General features: G+C 52.9%; 1 protein-coding gene across 1 annotated transcript; it reads left to right on the top strand.

Annotated features, from left to right (window-relative positions):
* Nucleotides 1-665: 665 nt before the first annotated feature.
* On the top strand, nucleotides 666-19,643 carry TCF25 (TCF25 ribosome quality control complex subunit). The gene is made up of 18 exons (XM_088526223.1): nucleotides 666-868; nucleotides 1,685-1,852; nucleotides 3,430-3,504; nucleotides 5,407-5,531; nucleotides 7,044-7,109; nucleotides 8,062-8,144; nucleotides 8,533-8,663; nucleotides 12,868-12,967; nucleotides 13,285-13,378; nucleotides 14,511-14,603; nucleotides 15,009-15,114; nucleotides 15,639-15,795; nucleotides 16,837-16,924; nucleotides 17,506-17,664; nucleotides 18,282-18,372; nucleotides 18,542-18,621; nucleotides 19,189-19,261; nucleotides 19,472-19,643. The coding sequence occupies exons 1-18, from the start codon at nucleotides 698-700 to the stop codon at nucleotides 19,631-19,633; spliced, it is 2,022 nt and encodes a 673-aa protein (XP_088382349.1). The 5' UTR covers nucleotides 666-697; the 3' UTR covers nucleotides 19,634-19,643.
* The last annotated feature ends 871 nt before the right edge of the window (nucleotides 19,644-20,514 follow it).

Raw genomic sequence — 20,514 nt, 5'->3', positions numbered from 1 at the left:
CGGGGAATGCGCGGGGGGCGCCGGGGCTGCACGGGGTGGTTGGCGGGGGGGTCCCCATGTGCCCCCTGGGTGCTGCCACCGGGGCTGTGGGCCCTGGGGTGGTGCCCCCACGCCGTCCCACCTGGCCCGATACCCCCCAGCCTTCTCCCCCCAGGGCAATAATCCCAGGTTGTGTCCCACTGGGGGCAATAGACCCACTTCGTGTCCCCGTGGGCCATACCCCCACACCATGCTCCCCCTCGGGGTTATATCCCCAGGGCAACCCCCGGGCCATAAACCCATCGCTGTGCCCCCTACCCCACAAGCTACACTCCCAGGCCATGCTCCCATGGGGAAACACCCCCCAGGCTGTCCCCCCCATCCCCAGGGCAATACCCCAGCACAGTCCCTCCTGCAGAAATACCCCCAGGTCACCCCCCCCCACCCCTCGGTCAGGCCGTGGCCTCTCCCAGACTTCCCGCATCCCGGGCAATGCCACCCGGGACGATCCCCTCCCGCCCCGGGCCATTTTTCCCTGGGCAAAGTTTTCCCCGGACGTTCCGTCCCTGTTCCATGCTCCCCCCCCACCCCGGGACATATTTCGCGCCGCGGGAGGCGCGAGGCCGGTAGCGGTTTGGCGCAGTGCGCCTGCGCGGGGCGGCCCCGGGGCGCGCAGGGGCGGGGCGGCGCGCGCAGGCGCAGTGCGGCGCGCGGCTCCATGTCGCGGCGGGCCCTGCGGCGGCTGCGGGGCGAGCAGCGCGGCCAGGAGGAGCCGGGCCTGGGCCCGCTGGGTCTGGAGCCCGGCCCCGGCTGCTGCCGCGAGCCCCCCGGCGGCGTCCCGGCGCGAAGGCGGCCTCCCCGGCCCGGCGTCAGCAACCGCTTCGAGCTGGTGAGGGCGGCGGGGACGGGGGCAGGGGCGGCAGTGGCGGGGGTGGCTGGGGTGGCTGGGGTGGAGGTGACCGAGGGTGACGGACTGGGGTGGCAGTGACAGGGACGGGGTGGCAGGAGTGACAGTGACTGCGGGGGTGAATAGGGGGCAGTGACGTGGGTGACAGTGGCTGGGAGGGGGTGATGGGAGTGACAGTGACTGCGGGGCTGAATGGGGGCAGAGCCTGGGGTGACAGTGGCTGGGGAAGGTGGCCCTGAGCGGGGAGAGGGTGACCAAGTGATGGCTCCTGTGAGGGAGCCCACGGGGGGTGTTGGGGAAGGACTGGGGACAGGGACCAGGGCATCGCAGAGAGGTCTGTGATGGGGGGTGGCAATTAGGGACCTCGGGAGGAAGGGGGTCGTGGGGACAGTGACTGGAGGGCCTGGGGGAGACCCAGTGCCACAAAGGAGGTGGCAGGGGGCAGTGAGCTGGGGGGTGCAGAGCGGCCTGCAGGGGCCACCCCTCGTGCCCTCCGGCGGTTCCCCCGGGCAGCCGTTACCTCCCCGTGCCCAAACTGGGTCCCGCTCTTGGCACAGCAGAGCAGAGCCTGGACAGGGCCGCATTCCCCGGCCGCGGCTCCCTGCGTGAGCCCGTGTCCCCGCTGCGGCTGCTGGCGCAGGGCCTGGGGAAGCCCCGCTCTGCCTCTGTCACCTCTGTGGATTTTTCACTTCCAGCTGTGAGCGGAAGGGATCTCTAAGTCCTGTCCTCTGGGAAGCCCGAGAGGGCGGGCAGTGGCCATTGCCTGCTGTTTCTGCATCTTCTCGTCTGTTTGTGCAGATTACCAATGAAGAACCCGAGGAGGACCCTTCCTTCAGAGAGGAGCGCTTGGATGCCAGGCTGAGAGAGCAGGGGGTAGCAGAAGGGAAGGGTGCAGTGCCTGTAGTTGAAGAGACAGAAGGTGACAGACAGAGGAGTGGAGAAGATGCAGATCAGCAGGACCAAACGGTAACTTGAGTCGCATCTAGTTTCCATGCCGCACAAGGTGTGGAAATGGAGCTGGCACATTTATTTTCCTACCTGAGTTTGAGCTGAGCAGCTTTGTGTTAGTGACACAGAAGTGTTCCTGTTCCCTCTGTGTGGGTTTTGTCACGAGCTAAGAACATCAGTGTCAACAGCAGGGACGCGTGCAGGGAGCTTATCAATAAATCATAAGTAGCTGCCCATTAGCGTTTGTTCAGGAGTGCAGCTGCCCGTGTTCCCTGTTTGTAGCAAAGCTCCTACCTTGCTGAGGTAATGAGCCTGCTCACTAATTTGCTTCAGAGAACAGATGAAAAATGATGGACTGACTTTATGTTCCCGTTGTCCTTATTCCCAAATCGCTGGGTAACCCGACCAGGCTGTCGCTGCGGGCTCTAGGCTGGGGCAGAATCCACACTGTGGGGCTGGGGGTTGCGTTAGGAAACGTGCAGGGTTTTCTGGCTAGGATCCACAGGCAGGACCTTTAGAGCTGCGGAATTCCTGGGACGTCTCCCTGAGCGAGACCTTGTGCTGCTTTTGCTGCCTGTGTGTCCTCGTGAGCACTGAGGTTATGCAAAGTGTGTGCCAAGGAAAGCGGCCCGGGGACTCTGGAACGGAGCTTGCACAACTCATGTACCCCTGCGCCATGGCCAGGGCTGGGCTCTGGGTCAGTGTTCAGAGAAGCGTTTGTCTTGGAGAAAATGACTTGAAGGACCCAAACAATGTAAATTAAACACCAGACTCTTTTCTTTCAGTGTTTTGTCGTGATTTTCTGCTAAGAGCCCTTCACGTAGTATGTCCCGGTCTAGTCACTTCACTGCAAAAAAGAATTTAAGAGCACACGTGCCTTTCCATGTAGGGTTTCCCAAGTAGATGTGTTTATGCAGCAGTGACCATGCCAGGGTCATGCTGGAGCCTTCAGCATGTGCCTCCCTGCCATGTGGTAGAGCTGAATTGGGGCTACATGTTCCCTTGCTTCTGAAGACAGCTCAGGAGCTTTAGAGCCGTTATTGTAATGCTATTACTTCTTGGATATGTTATCTCTGGAGAGCTGACAGTCCTAGAAATGTGCTTTTTTAGCTCTGTATGCCTTGGAGAAGGGCTCATGCAGATCACAGAGTGTCAGGTTGGAGAATGGCGCATCCTGTTGCGAGCCGAAGCGGTCGCACCTGCAGCAAGGGGAGCTGGTGCTGCATGGTGCTTTCATGCAGCTGTAAGTTTCTGTGGCAGTCAGAGACACTGAAACCGTCTTGCTCACTGGAAAGACAGAATCAGTGTTTAGGAGTAGAAGGAAGAGACATTTTACATATATCATATTCGAAAGAACCGTTTCTTCTCTGATTCTGTAGTCTTAGACACTTACGAGATTCTCTTAACCCTTATATTTGTGAATCTTTGGTGCTTTCCTCTGTTTCTTTCCTTGTGTCTTGATTTCTGCTTGCTGGCAAACTTGAAAGGATGAATATGGGCTTAGGTTGGACACATGCTTCTGCCCTTTGCAGCATTCCTCACTGCATTGCATGGATGTGCTCCATCTCATGCAGTTGTTTCCTTTATCTTTGCAGCCTATGTCAAGTAACAAGCCACGAAAGAAAAAAAAGAAAAGGAAAACCAAGAAAGCTTCAGCAGGCGACTCTCTGGTATGTCTGCATTTGTCCTGAGATTTAGCAGCCCTGCTAATTTCTGCACTGGGGCTGACAAAATATCAATACTCATCTGGTAATAGGAAATATCTTGAGGCAAAAGTGATCGCTTTTACATAGTGTTCCTTTAAAATTAGGAAATGACAACAACAGCCTTTGGTTATAGTCCTTCAAGCAAGTGGGACTCGCTCAGCTCTGCCGCAGATGGTTAGAGCTGGAATCCTCACAGCAGCATCTTCTTTCATCTCTGCTTTGAGGCTCTAGCAGGAGGAAGCTCTTTGGGAGGGTTTTGCATTTTCAGTTTACTTTGCCTGCCCTACATAAGTCGCTCTCCTAGCTCTGCAGGATCACACACAGCTCTTGCTGTCGATGAACAACGAGTCACGTTAGCTTTGCCTGCTCCTTGTGCACACCAGTGCACCTTCCTCCCTGTGCTTTGACACCTAATAACCAGATGCTGACAGGAGCATCTGCCAGTGTCACCTGCCTTAGAGCAAACATGGTACCAAGCGCTCTCCCTATGCAACTTGTTCTTGTCCTTTCAGAGATGGAGGGGACAAGGGGGACAGATCCGCTGTGGCTAAGTTGTCTACCCCTAATGAAGTGTGCTTGAAGAGGGTTAAAAGCTTCACCAAATGTCTATGCTTGTTATGGTTTAAAATATAGTGACATTTTTATATTGAAGTATATTTTACATACTTCACATAGTCCAGGCAACTAAATGTGTTGCAGTCATTAATCATTTAAATTCAATAGAAATAAAATTACTGAAGTGGTGAAATACCTTCTGCTAAGGTTCAAAAGTCTTAGCTGTTCACCTGGGGGAGATCCCTTGCAAAACCTCTTGAGTCACGATGTGCTGGACCACCAGACTGGCTGTCGTGTGTGTTGGTTGGCCAGGCTGGCCGCCTGCTGCCGGGGAATTCACCAGGAAAGTTCAGGAGCTGGTTGCTGCAGCTGAGGAACCCATGAGAGAGGCCATGGAGGAGAGCCCGCTGCTTCTCCCAGCCCAAAGATCCTGAGCAGCAGATGACATCTGCCAGCTCTGAGCCCTAGGCAGGCTTAATCCCCAGAGACAGGCAGTTTAGTAACCAGAAATAATACTAACTTTGTTCTTAAATGCACTTAAATTGCTTAAATGCAGAACACATTAATTTTTTATGTATTCACTACGCATAGTATAGCTATATTTAGCTAATAAAGGCAACCTCAGAATGCTCTTTTTGTGTTTTGAATGGAATTCTACATTCCACCCATGCACATCATGAGGAGAAAGTTAATTGACTATATAAGAAATGCATTGCTTTCCATTTGGGGGAAGGGAAAAAAGAAAAATATGAGTAAAAATATTATACAACTGTTTAATGTGTGTTGATGGAGTATATTCTCCTAGTTATCAGCAATCTGGAAAAGTGGCTGTATATTACATCAAAGCTGGGTTAAAAGCGCAGGGATTACTGCAATAACTCAATACTCCTGGGGGAAGCAGGCAGTGAAGACTGATCATTTGGATGCTATTATTAAAATCAGCACCCCAACATTTAATTGTATTTTAGAAATTAAAGATTGTAGCTTAAATAAAGCATAGTGAGCGATGGGTAAGGAGGGCTGAATAAACAGACTCGAAGCTCTGCGTTGTGTCAGAAATCACCACTGTGGCCATCTACTTTGGGCAGAACATGGGGTCAGCAGAAAAGCTGCCAACTCTTGCCCACGCCAGGTGTGTTTAGCTGGCACATCCAGGATCACAACCGTGCGAGGAGCAAAAGTATTGCATGGAGGACTAGGATCAGGACAAGGATGTGGAGCCAGCTGGGTGTGATCCCTTCTGGGTGACCTGGGTGCAGCAATGACTCATTCCGTAACAATTCCATTGTCTTTGCATGTGGATATCTTAAGGAAGATAATGACCTGGAAGACATCGACAGCCTTTTGGAGAAGATCGAGGACACCAACGGGCTGTCGCAGCAAACCCAGAGCGGAGTCATTGCGGACAGCAGGCCTCTGCTCTATGTGGAGCACAGGTAGTGCTTTCCTTGCTTCCTGATTTTGGCCGTGGATGTGACAGGGATATCTGTTCTGCAAGGAGGGAGATGGGACAGTGTCTGTACCACCTGGCTATGGGTTCAGGACCTTACCTGGAAGGGCTGGTGATATGGTTGTGGGGGCAGTCCCATTTCTAACTGCTATGTTTTGGAGCTCTGTTCAATTCTTAGTGCTGACTGGTATTTTCTGCTCCTGTATCTGGTTTGTTTGGGTAATTGAACCGGAGCAATCTCCAGAGTTCCTTCCAGCATAAAATATTCTGTGATTGTTTGTAGAAGAATCTCTACAAAGCAGCTGAAAGCGTTGGTGCCTAAAGCTTTGAAATCAAACTAACCTGGTCAGGTATCTCCCTGCAACAGTCCAGCTCCTGTGGGCAGCAGGCCCCAATCCTGCCTGTGCTGGCACCTGAAGAGGGCTAAGCTGTACCCAGGGCTATTTTACCAGGAAAGCTGGTCAGACTTGTCTAAGCTTTTCCACATGTGGCCATCAACAGAAACAGACCAAATGCCAAGTGCGGCAAATGAATTGGCTTCAGACTAGAGATCTGTCACATCTAGGCATATAATGCACTGAAACTGTTTGCATGGGCCAGTTGTTGGGTCCAGCGCGTTGCTGAGCCCTGGACTGGCACAGAGACCAGCAGCTCTTCCTGTTTTGGCAAGAGCGAGCACATTTGTAGGCTGGGACAACTCGTCAGTCCAGGTTTTGAAACCTCCAATCATGCTGCAACAAAACTGAATCTAGCCTGGTGGGCACTCGCTGCTACCAGCCTATTCAGGGGCCTTTCAGGGTTTGCTTACCTGAAGATGCTTTTAACTCCAGGGATTTCTCAGATCAAATAAACATGAGTTATAAACTCTTGAAAAATGGTTAATCTCAGAGCAGCTGAGGATTGGCAGTGCTAGATCTCTGCCTTCCTGCTTCCTCTCTTTTTTCCAGGGATGGAAATCCCTCTCAAACATTTCTCACATTTCCTGGCTGAGCGTTAGCTCAAGAAGCTGTAGACTTCATACTTTGACATAAGGTTTCTGTTTTTAAAAAATGCGCTGTATTCCTTTGCAGCCTTTCTGCAGTGGTTAAAGTCCATGCCCTACATTTCATGTTGTTGCTGCTGGGCTCTCGGCAGCAGATATCTCTTGTTTTCCAGACACAAATTCCCCAAGCTCTCATTCCCTAAAGGAGGCCATCCATGGGCATATCCCACACTAAGGCCCCAGGTGCCCTGGAGATGGCAGCAGAGGTATTCCTAACTCAGCACAAGGAAAGCACACATCTGGCTGGGCAGGGGTTTGAATGCCTCCTCCACTGACCACTGATTTTTAGCCTCCTTTCAGTGGTGGTCTTGACAGTTCAGGGGTTTTCAAAGCACTTCCAAGATACAGGATGCTTGGCATTGATGAAATGCAATGGAATTTGACATCAAAAGACATCAGGGCTTTTGTGAGTGTTTAACCAATGGTGGGTTTTCTTTCTTGTTTCAAACTTTTCAGAAACTTGAATCCGGAGAATGAGTTGAAGAGATACTTTGGGGCTCGGGCTGTTCTTGGCGATCAGAGGTTAGTCCAGAATTTAATACTAAATCTTTTCAAAGTCTGAGACAGTGGGTTTGTCCTTCCCCAGTACCATGGCACTGCAGGGAACCCAGGGCATTGATGTGTTCAGGACGTCTTATTTATTTAATAGTGACAATGGGGATAGGATAATATTGTCGTGATATTCATGAGAGAGAGTAAAGTTTCTGCAGACTTCTGTTAGTACTTACTTTCTATTCTACTGATTTCTTCTCAGTATTATTAAATGCCCTTCTAAAATCATTTAATTCAAAAATGTAGAAAATTGACTGTTAGATATTTCTTTCTCCAGTATTTGTCATTTGTCGCTATTACAAAATCTCCGCTGTTCTGTGCAGCGGGGCACGAGTCCTTTCCTGGTGGTCTTGTGCCCTTGCTTAGAAGGGCCCAAGGAATCCACTGCTGCTTTGATCTGTGGAAGAATTAGGCTCCTTCAAGGAGAGATTGCAGCGAGAGGCAGTATCTAGTGCACGAGGAGCAGTCCCTTGCCTAGGGAATATGTGGCTTAATAAGTAGTCTTGATTTATGACTGCCTCTTGCCCTGCACCAGTGCGTTGGTTGAACCTGTGAGTATAGCTTCAGCTACATCAGTTGACATTTGAAGGTCCCTTCTGGCTGGGAAGGGCCCTTTAATTTGTCCTGGGAAGCTGTTTGAGGCAAAGCAGCAATTGAGAACTTGGCAGGAGTAAAAATGGGGGAAAGAAGCTATTGAAGTGGAAGTGCTGGAGGCACCGACTGGTTACAGTAAGGAAGGCTTAAATGAAGGTATGCAGTGCCTGGAAGGCAGATGTGATAAAACTCTGGCTAAATACTCCATATGGCCCGACTTGCGCTGAAGAAGCAGCTTTCCCCGACCCATGCCCTTTCCTGGCTGGTTTTCAGCCCTGCTCGTTGCGTTGGTACGGAGCCCCGCGAGCTGCCCTGCTTGTTTCCTTAGGCCGAGGCAGCGGCAGCGCCAGTACGTCCGCAGCACGTGGCTCACGGCTCCCAAGAACACCTGGCCTCGCTACAGCAGAACAGGTGAGGGACCGGGCACCGCGTCCGCGGGCACCGCGTCCACTGCTGGAAACACCTCCTGTATCAATGGGGAGAAGGACTTTCTGGCATATTGTAACTTAGCGTTTGAGCTTTTCTTTTCCTCCGCTCCTGGAGTTTGCAGGTGATGTGTGCTTCCCTTCCCGCAGCAATCTTGATGAGTTCTGGGTGGAAAGAATAACTTGTCTGGGCTTTTGGAATAGGTTCGGGTCTCCGATTCGTGGGAGGGAGAGCACGAGCAGACATCTCGGGGAGTTCTCAATACATCTGTCTTTGGGCCCAGTGATGCGAACGAGTTTTCTGCATTTTCACAAATGTTGTACTCGCAGGCTGCAGCAGTGGTACCCACGTCTGCCATGTCTGCCCTCTCTAGGTATTGCCATGCAGCTGGTGGAGACCAGGAGGGGAGTGCAGTACTTCACGTTCGAGCACCACCGCGAGTACCAGCAAGTGCAGTTCAAGTTCCTGGACGCCGTGGAGTCCATGGATCCCAACAACATTGTGGTATGTTGTAAAAGGGGGATGCTCTTGCATCCTGTGCTTCCTGCAGCCCCTGTGTCCAGCAGGCAAAGGCCAACGCTTTCTAGTGCTCATTTTTTGGCAGTTTTGAGCAGTAGGATCCCACGTGCATCTCTGTGTGGGGCAAGGCACCTTGCCAAGCTCTGCTTTCACCTTTAGATAAGAGAAGTGACCAAAGTGGCACACTGAGATCCAGGCCCTGGTGCCCGAGCCTGGTGGCTCTGCCCAGCGAGCATGTCAGGTAGCCATGTGGAAGAGGAGCCTGTAGGAACTGCACATTTGGCTGGAGGGCCAGGGAGGAATAAAGCTCCCTTGTCTCGACTCTTCAGCTGGGAAAGGAAAAATATTGTATAAACTGTTCTTTAGAAGGCAATCTAAACTAACCGTTGTTCTATTTATAAGTTCTTACATAGATGAAAAATGTGTCTTTTACTGGTATTTGAGCAAAACAGTCTCTGTGTTGAAAGTTCTTCAAGCATGTCCAAGCTCATTAAACTGTATGGTAACATTTGTAGTTTGTAATGATAAGCAACAGTGAAATTGCTCTGCACCCTACTGAACCATAATGAGGTATTTTTGCTCTGAAAACCCTGGCCACGTGAGCTCGGATACAAGCACTGGGGAAGTTTCTTAAAGAGGCCATTGTCCACACAGTAAAGTTTACTTCCTCTCTCTTTCCCACTCTCTGCTCATGGCAGAGCCCTGCGCTCTTGGCTCATTGATTCTGCTTGTAATTAGACTGAAGAATTCATATTCAGTGATGTGTAGTAGTTCCTGTGCAGAAGTGCTCGACCTGGGACCTAGTGCTGAGGGCAGGTCAAGCACAGACTCGTGTGGGTGTGCAGAGCCAGACAGGGTTTCTGTGATGCGTTCCAGTCCTTCTGCTTGGTCTCTGTTAAGTGGCCTGGCTGTGTTTAAAGATGTTCCTATGGCTTTAGGCTCTTGCTTTTCTTTCAGGGGTAAATTCTGACAAACAAGGGTTTAGAAACACAGTTACTAAATAAACCAATGAGCTAAATCATATTAAAACTACCCAGTCAGCTTCTTGGTCACGTAGCAGATGGGGCAGTTGTTTTGCCCCTTGTTTTGCTGATAGCACACCTGCACTGCCATCATTGGGGTTGGCTATCTGCTAACAAGACATTCTGTACTGCTGCTGATGAGGTGTCCTGTGCTACCGTCCTTGAAACAGGCCTTCTTTATTTAATTACTGTATTGCTATAGCTATTCTAAACGAGCAACCATAATGTGGTTAAATAATCAATCAATCCATTATTGAACACATACTAAGAAGCAAAGCAGACACACTAGCAATAAACACAATACATTTAGTACAATAATTGGAAAGTTTTCAACTTGCGTTGACGCGTTCCAATGATTTAGCGATTCTTTGGCCTCTCACTTATACCCACGATTTCTTGGTTGTCAGGCCTTGCTTGCTGGACCAAGGCCTACACAGGGTCAGGGTTAATAGACTGGCTGCTTCAGCATCTTCTCCCACACTGGCAATACTTGCTTCAGAGCACGTTTAACAACGGATTGCATCAACTTTAACAAGCATGGAACACAAAGCAGAATCCCAAAAAAGTTTAAGAATAGCATTGCAGCAACAACCAACAGTCTTTGGTTGGATCCCAGATCCCAGCCAAGGGCCTGAATCAGGGAAGAGTCCTTCAAAGGGGTTCCACCCGTCTGTAATTTGGAGCCTTTTGGTTAGCCGTTGCAGTTCTTGGATGCTTTTGTGGATCCACTTTGAGTGCTCGGGTAGGTTCATGCAGCACAGGCCGTCGAAATCCTCACACCCACGTCCTTGAGCTAAAAGCAGAAAGTCGGTAGCCGCCCTGTCTCGCAGAGTGGCACGTGGGACTGAGTCCACGTCCATTAATAGTCCGGAGAGAGCCAGCGAAGCTGCGTTATTTTGTTCAGCAAGCCAGCATCCAAGCTCAGCGAGGTGATTATGAGCACCCACAGTGACAACCCCTGGCATGAAAACAGATGCAGCGATTATGTCACCAGGGTTCCAGAAAGTCACTTCACCACGCTGGTCATTAAATGCACGCCGTGTGGTAGTGATGTACCCTTGTATGATTTGATATCATAGATATGTTTGGCATCAGGAGCATCAAGGTTCTCCACGCAAGTGGGAAGGAACAGCACCCCATGCTCTACTGCCACAGATAAGAAATACCCCAGGCAATAGGGCTATGGGGCATTAGTTGATACCGGTGGTTTTTACTTGTGTGATTACACCAGGCAGTGATGTTTTGATAGGCAGGCAGTGATGAATTAACGTTCCAGACCTGAGACTGTTTTTTACCAGAATGGTTAAAATAGACCCAGTAATCCATTCACAAGGATCCCGGCAGACTGATGATCTGGGTTCCAGGGGACGTGGGGTAAGGTGTGCCCTGTCATGCAGGGTGGCATAGCAGCGTGGCAGGCCTGTGTGCGAGTTAGTGTAAGTCCTGTGTGCTTCCACAAAGGCAGAGCCATATTCAGCTGTAAGTCAACTCGGACCTGGGCCTGGGGTTCAGGCCCTAGCCCTACACCAGTCCTTTGACTTACAGGTGAATCACGGCTGTTCCACAAGTGTGGCAGATATTGTTGGTCGATCCGTTTTTTCCATCCGCATTCCCTGTATTGCACGCTTAATTAATTGTACACCACAAGGAACTAAACAAGGAATGACAATCATAAGGAGGATAATTTTGGGTTCAGCAGTCTAAACCCAAAGATAAAGCCCATTCACAGAAGTTGATTTTTTTCAGACCAGATGTCGTGGATAATATCCTTTTCCAAAGGAGCCGTGGTGCTAAACAGGTAGATTCAACCGTGCAGGTTCTGCAAGAAAAAATCCTATACTATGGCTAAGCATTCAATAATGCACTTTGTTTGATTTCTTACGCTTTTTATTTATTTATTCATTTATTTTAAGCATCTAGTTATTCTCACTAATAACATTTCGTTGCCAGGACATATTCCCATTTTCTTGCAGATTGCACACTGATCCGCTGCGAGGCAGGGCCCTTTGAAAGGAGATGCTACTTTTCCCCAACCTGTATCTCTTCCCATTACCATGCATTTCCTGAAGTATTTACTCCAATTCCTTAAATCTGCTGCAGGCATTCCCTCTGCTCCCACTGCCTGTCGCAGTGTTCTGCTGCGCTCGGGTCCTGCCTGCAATTGGAGAAACAATTGCACATCCTCAGACCATCCTCCATTTGCAAAGTCTTTCAAACATTTTTCAGCAAACTACCTTTCTTTCCTGTTTCACGATCAAGGAATGATCATGTGAGTGACATGTCACTCGTGTCAACAGCAGGCTGCTTGACCTACTCTCACCTCCTAGGTGGCCCTCAGAGAGAGGTGGCCATCACTCACATCAAGGTCTGGTATGGCATGTGTCCCCGTCTTGAATATTCTGTGTATATCCCATTCAGAAGGACAGAGGAGAACAAGGACGGAAAGGATGATCAAAGGCTCTGTGCTAGAAAAGCAGGGTTGGCTGGGCCTCCCTTTGGAAGGATGTGCTGGAGGGAAGCTGAGGTTCCAGATCCTGCGCAGGATGGGCAGGGATCTCCTTGCTGCCCTTTCCAACACAAGGACAAAGCTGGAAGATTTGGACCATGGGAAGTTATTTGCAGGGTGTATTTAAGCTGTAGATAGGTCTCTGTAGCACAGAAAGTGAGTACAGAAAAGTTAGCAGGGCCAGTAAGTGAACAAACTGAAGAGAGGAAGCTCCACTGAAGGCAGTTGATCTACGATGGCCTCTCTGACACTGGGGGTCCCTGGACCCTGACGGCAGCTTAGAGAGTGTGCTGGGCCTTGACACATTTTCCTGTTTCTTGCCCTCTTTCCCAGGCCTCCGCTTCTGGAGACAGGGTGCTGGGCAGGATGGACCTGTAGTCTAACTCAGTGTGGTTGTTTTTGTGTCGTTTTAATCTGCAGTTTTAGCCTTACAAATGAGGTGTAGCCCTGCCTTCAGCTATAGTATTAGCATGAGCTCCCCGATGGCGTGGGACAGGATTCCTTTGCCTCCAGACCCGGAGGCAGGAACAGTCCCTTTCCCTTCTGTGCTGTTCCAGGGTGTTTGCCTTCCTGCCCTGCTTACAGAGCTTGCCTCGTGGGCAATCACACGAGACCGCCCTGATTCGTGCCGTGGTGTAACCAAGCTCCCGCTCTCCCCTAGCTCTTGCTGCAGATGAACCCCTACCACGTGGATTCGCTGCTGCAGCTCAGCGACGTGTGCCGCATGCAGGAGGACCAGGAGATGGCCCGCGACCTCATAGGTGAGAGCTGCAGGGAGCAGTCAGGTGTGGTTCACTTCTGCTTCGGGTTCAGCAAAGAAAGAGCAAACCAGAAGGGTCTGTTCAGCCCTGTGTTTGCGACCTTGTGGCTGCGAGCACTTAGCCTCGTGCCATCCTTCAGAGCAGCAGCATTTGCTGGAGCCTTTTGGGCAAAGACTGCTTGTCACATTGCCTTCCTCCTTTAAAATGAGAGAAAGAAGTTAATTAGTTAATACTTACCGGTGTCCAGGCCAGTTTGACTGTGGTGCGGGGGCCGCGGTGCCGCGCGCGTGCCGTGACGGTGTGTGTGCTCCGTGCAGAGAGGGCTCTGTACAGCCTGGAGTGCGCCTTCCACCCCGTCTTCAGCCTCACCAGCGGGAGCTGCCGGCTGGACTACCGGCGCCCGGAGAACCGGTAGGTGCTCGTCCCGCGCGGCCGCGCCAGCCCCTTGCCCGTGGCCTCCTTTGCCCACGGAGACCCAGATTCGCGGTGTCTGCTGCATCATCTGCTCTTGCAAGTGGTGGCTAGGGAGCTTGGGCTCCCTTTGCTATCACAATAAGTTGTACCACTCAGCAGTCAATGGCAGCGTCCCTTGGCAAGAGGGACAAAGGCACTTGTAGTGCTTGCAAGAAGGGCGCACGTAGCGGGGACACCGGCAGCTCTTGCTCTGCTAGGTCACTTACACCGAGGCAGACTGAGATTTTCTGTCAAGTTCCTTCTTTCCTGAGGGATTTCTCATCTGAGCATTAGCTTTTCCTCCTTGTCAGTGTTCTTTTCAGTACAGGTATTGCCTATTACTGCAAAAAGGCACTTGTTTTTGTCACAGAAGTACTCACTGTGAATTTAAGTCTGTCTGGTCTCCTGTGTGATCTCTGCTCGGCCCTTGTTCCCAGCACTTCAACTTATCTAGGCCTGGCTGTTTATATAATATTGATAGTTATGCAGCTGAGGAGAAAGGTGACTTTATGCTGGGAATTTTCCAGTCACCTGCTGTAAGTAATCTCATCCCAAGTCTTGATACCTTGAGTTTGCTCAGGTTTCCAGGTCCCATATGCTGCTGGAATTTGTGCTCTCTGTTAGCTGAACGCTGTGGTCTCAACCTTGCCCAGGTGGGGTGAGATGTCCCCCCGTGTACGTTGTGTGCACGCTGTGCCACTGTCCCCTCGCACAAGGGCTGAGGCCTGGCCCTGCTAGACCTGCAGGCTTCAGGGATTTACTTATTTCTTTTTCCTGGTGCTGTGGGGTGCACAAGGCTATGGGGCCTTGGGGAGCAGAAGAGAAATAGGCCCCAGTTTTGTCATCTCCCTGCTTGTACAGTGGCATGAAGATGAACAATCTGAGATGAGGATCTGGAGCCTCCTGTGCAGAGGACTCTGGCACTCTGTTGAAGCACTGGATGGGTGTCCTGAGCCCCCCTTGGCTGCACAGCTGCATTAATACCTGAAGGAGGAGCCATTCAGGCTGACCGGGTCTCTAACCTTGAATGAAATGAGACGCTCTTCTCTAAATCTGGCTCCTAAAACCTGTTCTTATTCTGTCTGCGCAGAGCTTTCTACCTGGCTCTCTTCAAACACCTGATGTTCCTGGAGAAGAGAGGCTGTCCTCGGACAGCCCTGGAGTTCTGCAAGCTGATCCTGAGGTAAAGACCCCCGAGGAGCTCCTCATCCCTGCTGCCTCCCAAAAGTGAGCTCCTCCCCGCCGCCGGCTGCGGGCCTGAGTGCAGAAGGGCCTTGCAGAGCGCTGAGTCTTTGCAGAGCCTGTGTGCAACAGTGGCCTCAGCCTGCAGTTCTTGTGTGGCCCTCCATCCTCCTGGGTGGTTCCGTGGAGAGGCCATCTCCGCTCTGCAGGAACGTGGACCCAGTAGGGGCAGACACAGCCCTCCTGGCCGTGTGGGGGTGATTTTGGTCTCCTCATCTCCATTTGCCGAGTCATGGGAGCCTTCTGGGTGCTAGGAAAACCTTATTTGACTTAGAAATGCGGGCAGCTAGTTAAGCTTTTGTGGCACTTACTTGGTTCCTCCTGTTGTGCTCGCCTCTCTACAAAGCCTGGATCCAGAGAACGACCCGCTGTGTGTGCTGCTCTTGATTGATTTTCTGTCCCTTCGAGCTAGAGAATACGGCTTCCTGACACGCATGTTCCAGGAGTGGGAGGTGAGTTGCCACCAGGCCACCCTGGCGAGAGACAAGGCAGAACGAGGAGGGAGCTGGTTCCTGGGGCTCGGAGCTCTGCAGTGGGCTCTTGCCGTGTCAGATGGGCTACAGAGGGGGAAGCTGTGCCATGGAGCATGAAAGGACAAACACTTGTATCTCTAGAGCTGCAGGAAAGTTACCCCTGCAGTTTCTCTCCAAAATAGACCTTCTGAGCTATGTTGCATGTGGTTTTCGTAACTGGCTTAACCCTTTGGGGGCTGTCTCAGGGGCAGGCTGACATCCTGAGGTCATCAGAATGACCCGTAAAAGCTGGGGTGCTTGTTGTCATGTAATTCTGGCACCTTATAAACAGTTATATGAGCTCAAAATTACCCTGTCACTTGTGGGAGCACCAAGCCAGGCCAGAAGCTCTGAAGTAACTTACTCCACGAAGCAAGAAATCCCACTCAACATACAGCTCAGGCATGCTGAGGTCCCTCTGCATGTCTTCCTTTCTTACTAAAACTGTCCCTCTGATCCTGCAGAGTCACCGCAATTTGTCCCAGCTCCCCAATTTCGCCTTCTCAGTTCCGCTGGCCTATTTCTTCCTGAGCCAGCAGGAGTGCTCAGAGCTGGAGCTAAGCCAAGCCCGGGAGAAAGCAGCCCGGCTTATCCAGCTTGCGCTGATCATGTTCCCAAGCGGTAAGTCTGTCCCCACCGGTAAGTCTGTCCCCACCGGCTTTGTCACTGTCTTCAGCTGCAGAAGCAAATGAGGGTTCCAGGCAGTCGCAAACAGAAGCAGCAGTTTGCCCAGGGGTTGCAGATGGTGTCTGCCAGAGCCTGTGAGCTCAGGGGGTGGCACGGGTGGTGCAGAGCAGCAGTGACAGCCACTGCTGTCAGAGCCCGAGCTGCGCCCACGGCCGCTGCAGGCAGCCGTTTGGTTGAGCCTTCCCGAAGGCCGAAGGCTCAGGGAGAGCCCAGGAATGGGATGGGGCCGACCCTGCCACGAGCTGCCGTGCACAGGGAGAGATGGGCGCCTGCCCTCTCTGCTGTCCTGTCCGAGCAGCTGATGTCCCTTCACTGCACGTAGTCATGGGCTCGTGAGTTGGGGGAGGCTGAGAACTGGAGTCCTGGAGCAGGAAAACGCTTCACCGCAGGGCTCCTCGGCGCAGAGACAGCGAGTCTCTCTCAGCTCTCCCTCCGAGGCACTGCTGGGCTTTAGATGTGGTCTGTGTGAGTGCCCATCACTCTTGCTTTTATCCAGTTAGGGCTCCTGTCCCTAAAAGGAGATATGCAGCCCCTCCAGGCCCGGAGGGACATGGAGGGCCGGGGAGGGGGTGCCTTTATAGTCAGGAGCAGCCAGTTTTTGAACAGAGCTTTAGTTTGTGTTGGCTGAAAACATTTTTTGCTGCTTGTCATGGTGCCTGAAATAAACCCTTGTTCAAGTTCAAAGGCCAGCAGCATTAATTGCACAGAATTGCACCTTATTTCACAGGGGGGAAAAAAAAGCTTTTTTTTTCTTTTTTCCTTGGGATCTGTTTCCATCATCCACACAGAGAATTAAACACAGCATAAATGCCAGCTGTGGAGCTGGCAGTGACCCCTTGGCGCTGGTTCTCGCTCAGTGTCCCCAGCCTTGGGAGACTCGTCCTCCCTGCACGGGGCTGTCTCTGCAGCCCTGGCAGGCTTGCTGGCTGCTCCCAGCAGGCTGCTGCAAACCAGCTCTGTGACTCTCTCCTGCAGTTCTTATGCCGCTGTTGGATCACTGCAGTGTGCAGGCAGATGCCAGGGTCACATCCCATTCCTTTTTTGGGCTGAACGCTCAGATAAGGTAAGACCTGGCAATGTTCTTATTAAATGGAAGGAATCAATTCTTCTGGTAATGAGGCTCTTGCTTGCTCAGGCAGTTAATGGAGTCATAAGCTGTGGTGGAGAATATCTGCCCTTTCCAAACAGGGCATGCTGAGAGGCCGGCAGATGCTTTGATAATGGATTCCCATAAAAGCCACAGATCAGTCTAATAGACCGGCCTCACCTTAATGCAGATGGGTCAGAAGTCCATACAGTAGCTTGTTGATACATGTAGTAAGGGAACGGCGTGTGCATGCTTTGGGGGCAGGCTGTCTCCTGCCAGTCTGGGTTTCCCTGACACGTGGTGCTGTAAACACATGAATGGTCTCCCCCTCGGGTAAAGACAGTAGAACTTTCATCTCATGGCCTTGCTTGTCCCAAAAATAGACAGAGGCAGAAAAACTGGTGGAGGTAGATGTAAATAGCCAAGCTGGGAGCCTGTGATTCCTCTCATCCTATTCTCACACTGAAGCACAGCCCAGAGTTGAGCCCTTTCCAGACAGCACAGGTAACTCAGGCAGGAGGAAGGAAGGGGCCCTGAATAATCACTGTCTCCTGTAGCCAGCCTCCTGCCTTGAACCAGCTGACGTCCCTCTACGTGGGAAGGACCCACTCCCTGTGGAAGGACCCCGCTGTCATGGCTTGGCTGGAGACCAACGTCCACGAGGTGTTGTGCAAGGTGGACGCCAGGGACCCGCTGGTGGAGGAGTGTGAGCACAAGTGAGTGCAGCAGGCAGAGGGGAGGCTCCTGTGCTGCCCGGGGGTGCAGGAACGCCGGGACAGACCAGGCCGGGACAGACAAGTTCCCTCCTGGGCAGCAGTGACTTTGGTGCTGGCTCGGAGCCCCAGAGCTGCTGCTGCCCAGGGTGACGCTGTGGGTCTGTCTGGCCTGGCTTTGCACGAAGGTGGGTTCAGAGCTGCAGCTCTTGCTGGGGGAAGCAGGGAAGGGCAGGGGGTGCTGCTGGCTGGGAGTGGTGGCTCCAGGGCATTCAGCAGGGCAGGCAAGTGCTCAGAACGACTTCCCAGAGAGCTGCGAGGGAGGCAGTCAGTGCTGGTCAGTGCTGGACTGGAGGGAGTTTGCTCTGCTGCCTGCAGAGAGGGGCTGAGATGCCAGGCAGCGTCTCTGAGCCGTTCTGCTCTTTATCTAGAGGTAAGAAGCTGCTAAGCGACTTTGGTTTTGCATTAGACCAGCACTTTCTAATGTGGCAAATCCCAGCAGAACCACAGATGAAGCTGATAATAGCACCTAGAGAAGCAGAAAGGAGAAGTTCTTTGTGGTGAGGGGTATTCCGTGCGATCCCGCAGCGTCAATCCCGTGTCTCCCCTCCCGGCCTTAGGAGGAAGATGCGATACCAGAGTGCACCCAGGAATATCTACCGGCACGTGATCCTCTCGGAGATGAAGGAAGCCACAGCAGCTCTGCCTCTGGTGAGGGGTGCAGATGGCACTTGCTTCCCTGTTGTGCGTGCAAATGCTGGGCATGTCTTAAACCCCAGCCACTGTCCCACAGGACACGCAGACGGGTTATCTTGCCGTGCCTCGGTGTTTGCTGCTGGCAGCAGTACAACCGTCACCTCCTTCTTTCTGTCCTCTCCAGGAGGTGGCATCGCAGCCGGTAATGGGGTTTGACCCCTTACCTCCCTTGGACTCCATCATCTCCTACACCAGACCAGAAAGGTACCTCCCCAACCCTCGTTCCCAGCATTCCCGCCTCCGTGCAGGAGCCCGGCTGGTGCCGCTCGCTGGCAGGAGGGTCAAGCAGGCAGGACTTGTCCTACTGCTCTTGTTTGCGGCCGATGGTCACCACCGGACACAGCAGCTACTCACAGCGATTAAAACAAAGGCTGTTGAAAATGTTGGTTGGCTTTAGCATCTCCGAAACGAGGTGCTTTGGGGTAGTGCAGATCCGATCATGGCCAGTGCAGAGTCCAAAGCCTCTTTTGGTGAAACTGGTGCATGTCCAACACACCGACCTGCTTGAAGGAAACCTGCTGGGGCCTTTAATGACTGCTTTGCCTACACGCTGGCCGGCTGCTGGGACAAGCAATTCCCTGAGAATCCCCCAGCCTTCCTTTGGGATCCTGACTGCCTGGGCAGGCATGGGGAGATGCTGTGTGTTGGTAGTGGCAGCAAGGTCCTTGCCAGCCTCTCAGCACCGTCTCAGCCCAAAGGAACAAATATTATTGCCAAAAGATCAAATATCATATTATCACTTAACAGTGTTGTGTGACTTTTCTCTTTCAGAACGAATCATCCATCCAATGAAAGCACTTTATCTCTCTTCTTCCGATCGCTGTTGCCAAATTTTAACTTGCAGGTAAGTGCAGCGAGGTGCTGCTGGCAAATCTGAGCGCGCTCCTGCTTTGAACAGAGACAGCAGCGCCCGCTGCACCGCGTTTCTGCAAAGGGAGCGGCTCTCGGCACATGCAGCTCATGCACGGCGGGTTGCGGAGCAGCCTGGCTCGGCCTGGCCGCCCGCGCTGCCTCCCGCCTGCACACGGGCAGCCCCTGCTCTGCTCTCCTGCAGGGCGACATCAGGCACGACGGGGATGAAGAGGCTGGAGCGGGGCAGGACCTTAACCAGGGCGTGAACCGGCTCATGGCCGCCATGCGGGACATGCTGGCGAACATCCAGTTCCAGGAGCCCCCGCGCGACGACAATCCCGACGGCGACGCGGACTGGGACTGAGCCGCGCGCGCCCCGGCACCGCGCGGTGGCAGCCCGGGCTCATCTCGCGCTCCAATAAAGTCACTCGGGCCGCGGAGCCCTGATCTGGGTGCTCTTTCCTGGGGCTAGGATGGGGCTCTGCACAGCGGAGGCAGCTCTTGACCTTCCACAGGGCTCAGCACAGGGGCAGGTACTGCCTTAAAAAGCTGGAGCTAATCTATAGCCTCCCTTTTGCCTTTCCCTCGCTTTGCTGCCGTGGCGCAGGGCACCAAAGGGTGCCGAGCCAGGGATGATGAGCTCAGCTGTAATAAAACTCTTGCGGGCAGCAGCCGTGAGCAAAAAGCTTTTCTGTTTCTGCTGCGTAACGGTGTCTGGGGCTGCTGGGTGCTGAGCCAGCCCACGAAGGCCGGAATGATCCTCGTCCTCCCTTGTGCAGCCCAGCACCACCGCCCCATCCCCTCCACAGGCCGCTGCCGCCGGCTCCCCTTGCGCTCTGGAGCTGCGGCCTGGGCACGTTAGGGCTCAGCCCCCAAAGTTGAAGAAAATTCAACTAAATTTTGGCTAAAGACAAAATCTATCCTGCATCTCGGTGCGCCGAGCAGCTGGGAACGGCTGAGGGGGAAGGAGACAACGGTCCCTGCCCCACGTGGCCACCTGCCCCGCACAGAGGTGCCCTCATGGGCAGTGGGGCCCCCGGAAGCGGCCGGCGTTGGCCGCGGGAAGGGCCGTTCCCCGCGCCGTGAGCGGCTCCCTGGCAGCAACGCGCAGCCCAAGGCACATGACGGTCAGCTGGGCCCCGCGCGGCTCCGGGCCGGCACGTTGGGCTGCTCCGCCGGCCCCGGCGTCACGTTCGCGGGGCCCCGCTCCGCTCGGAGCTTCTGGTGCCGCGGGGCGATTCCCTG

Source organism: Tinamus guttatus, unplaced genomic scaffold (genome assembly GCF_059628265.1).
Source record: "Tinamus guttatus ecotype Peru unplaced genomic scaffold, ASM5962826v1 Tinamus_guttatus_pri_ptg000244l, whole genome shotgun sequence".
NCBI classification, from domain to species: Eukaryota; Metazoa; Chordata; class Aves; order Tinamiformes; family Tinamidae; genus Tinamus; species Tinamus guttatus.
Note: the sequence above shows the minus strand (reverse complement) of the source record. Positions and strands in the feature narration are given on the sequence as shown.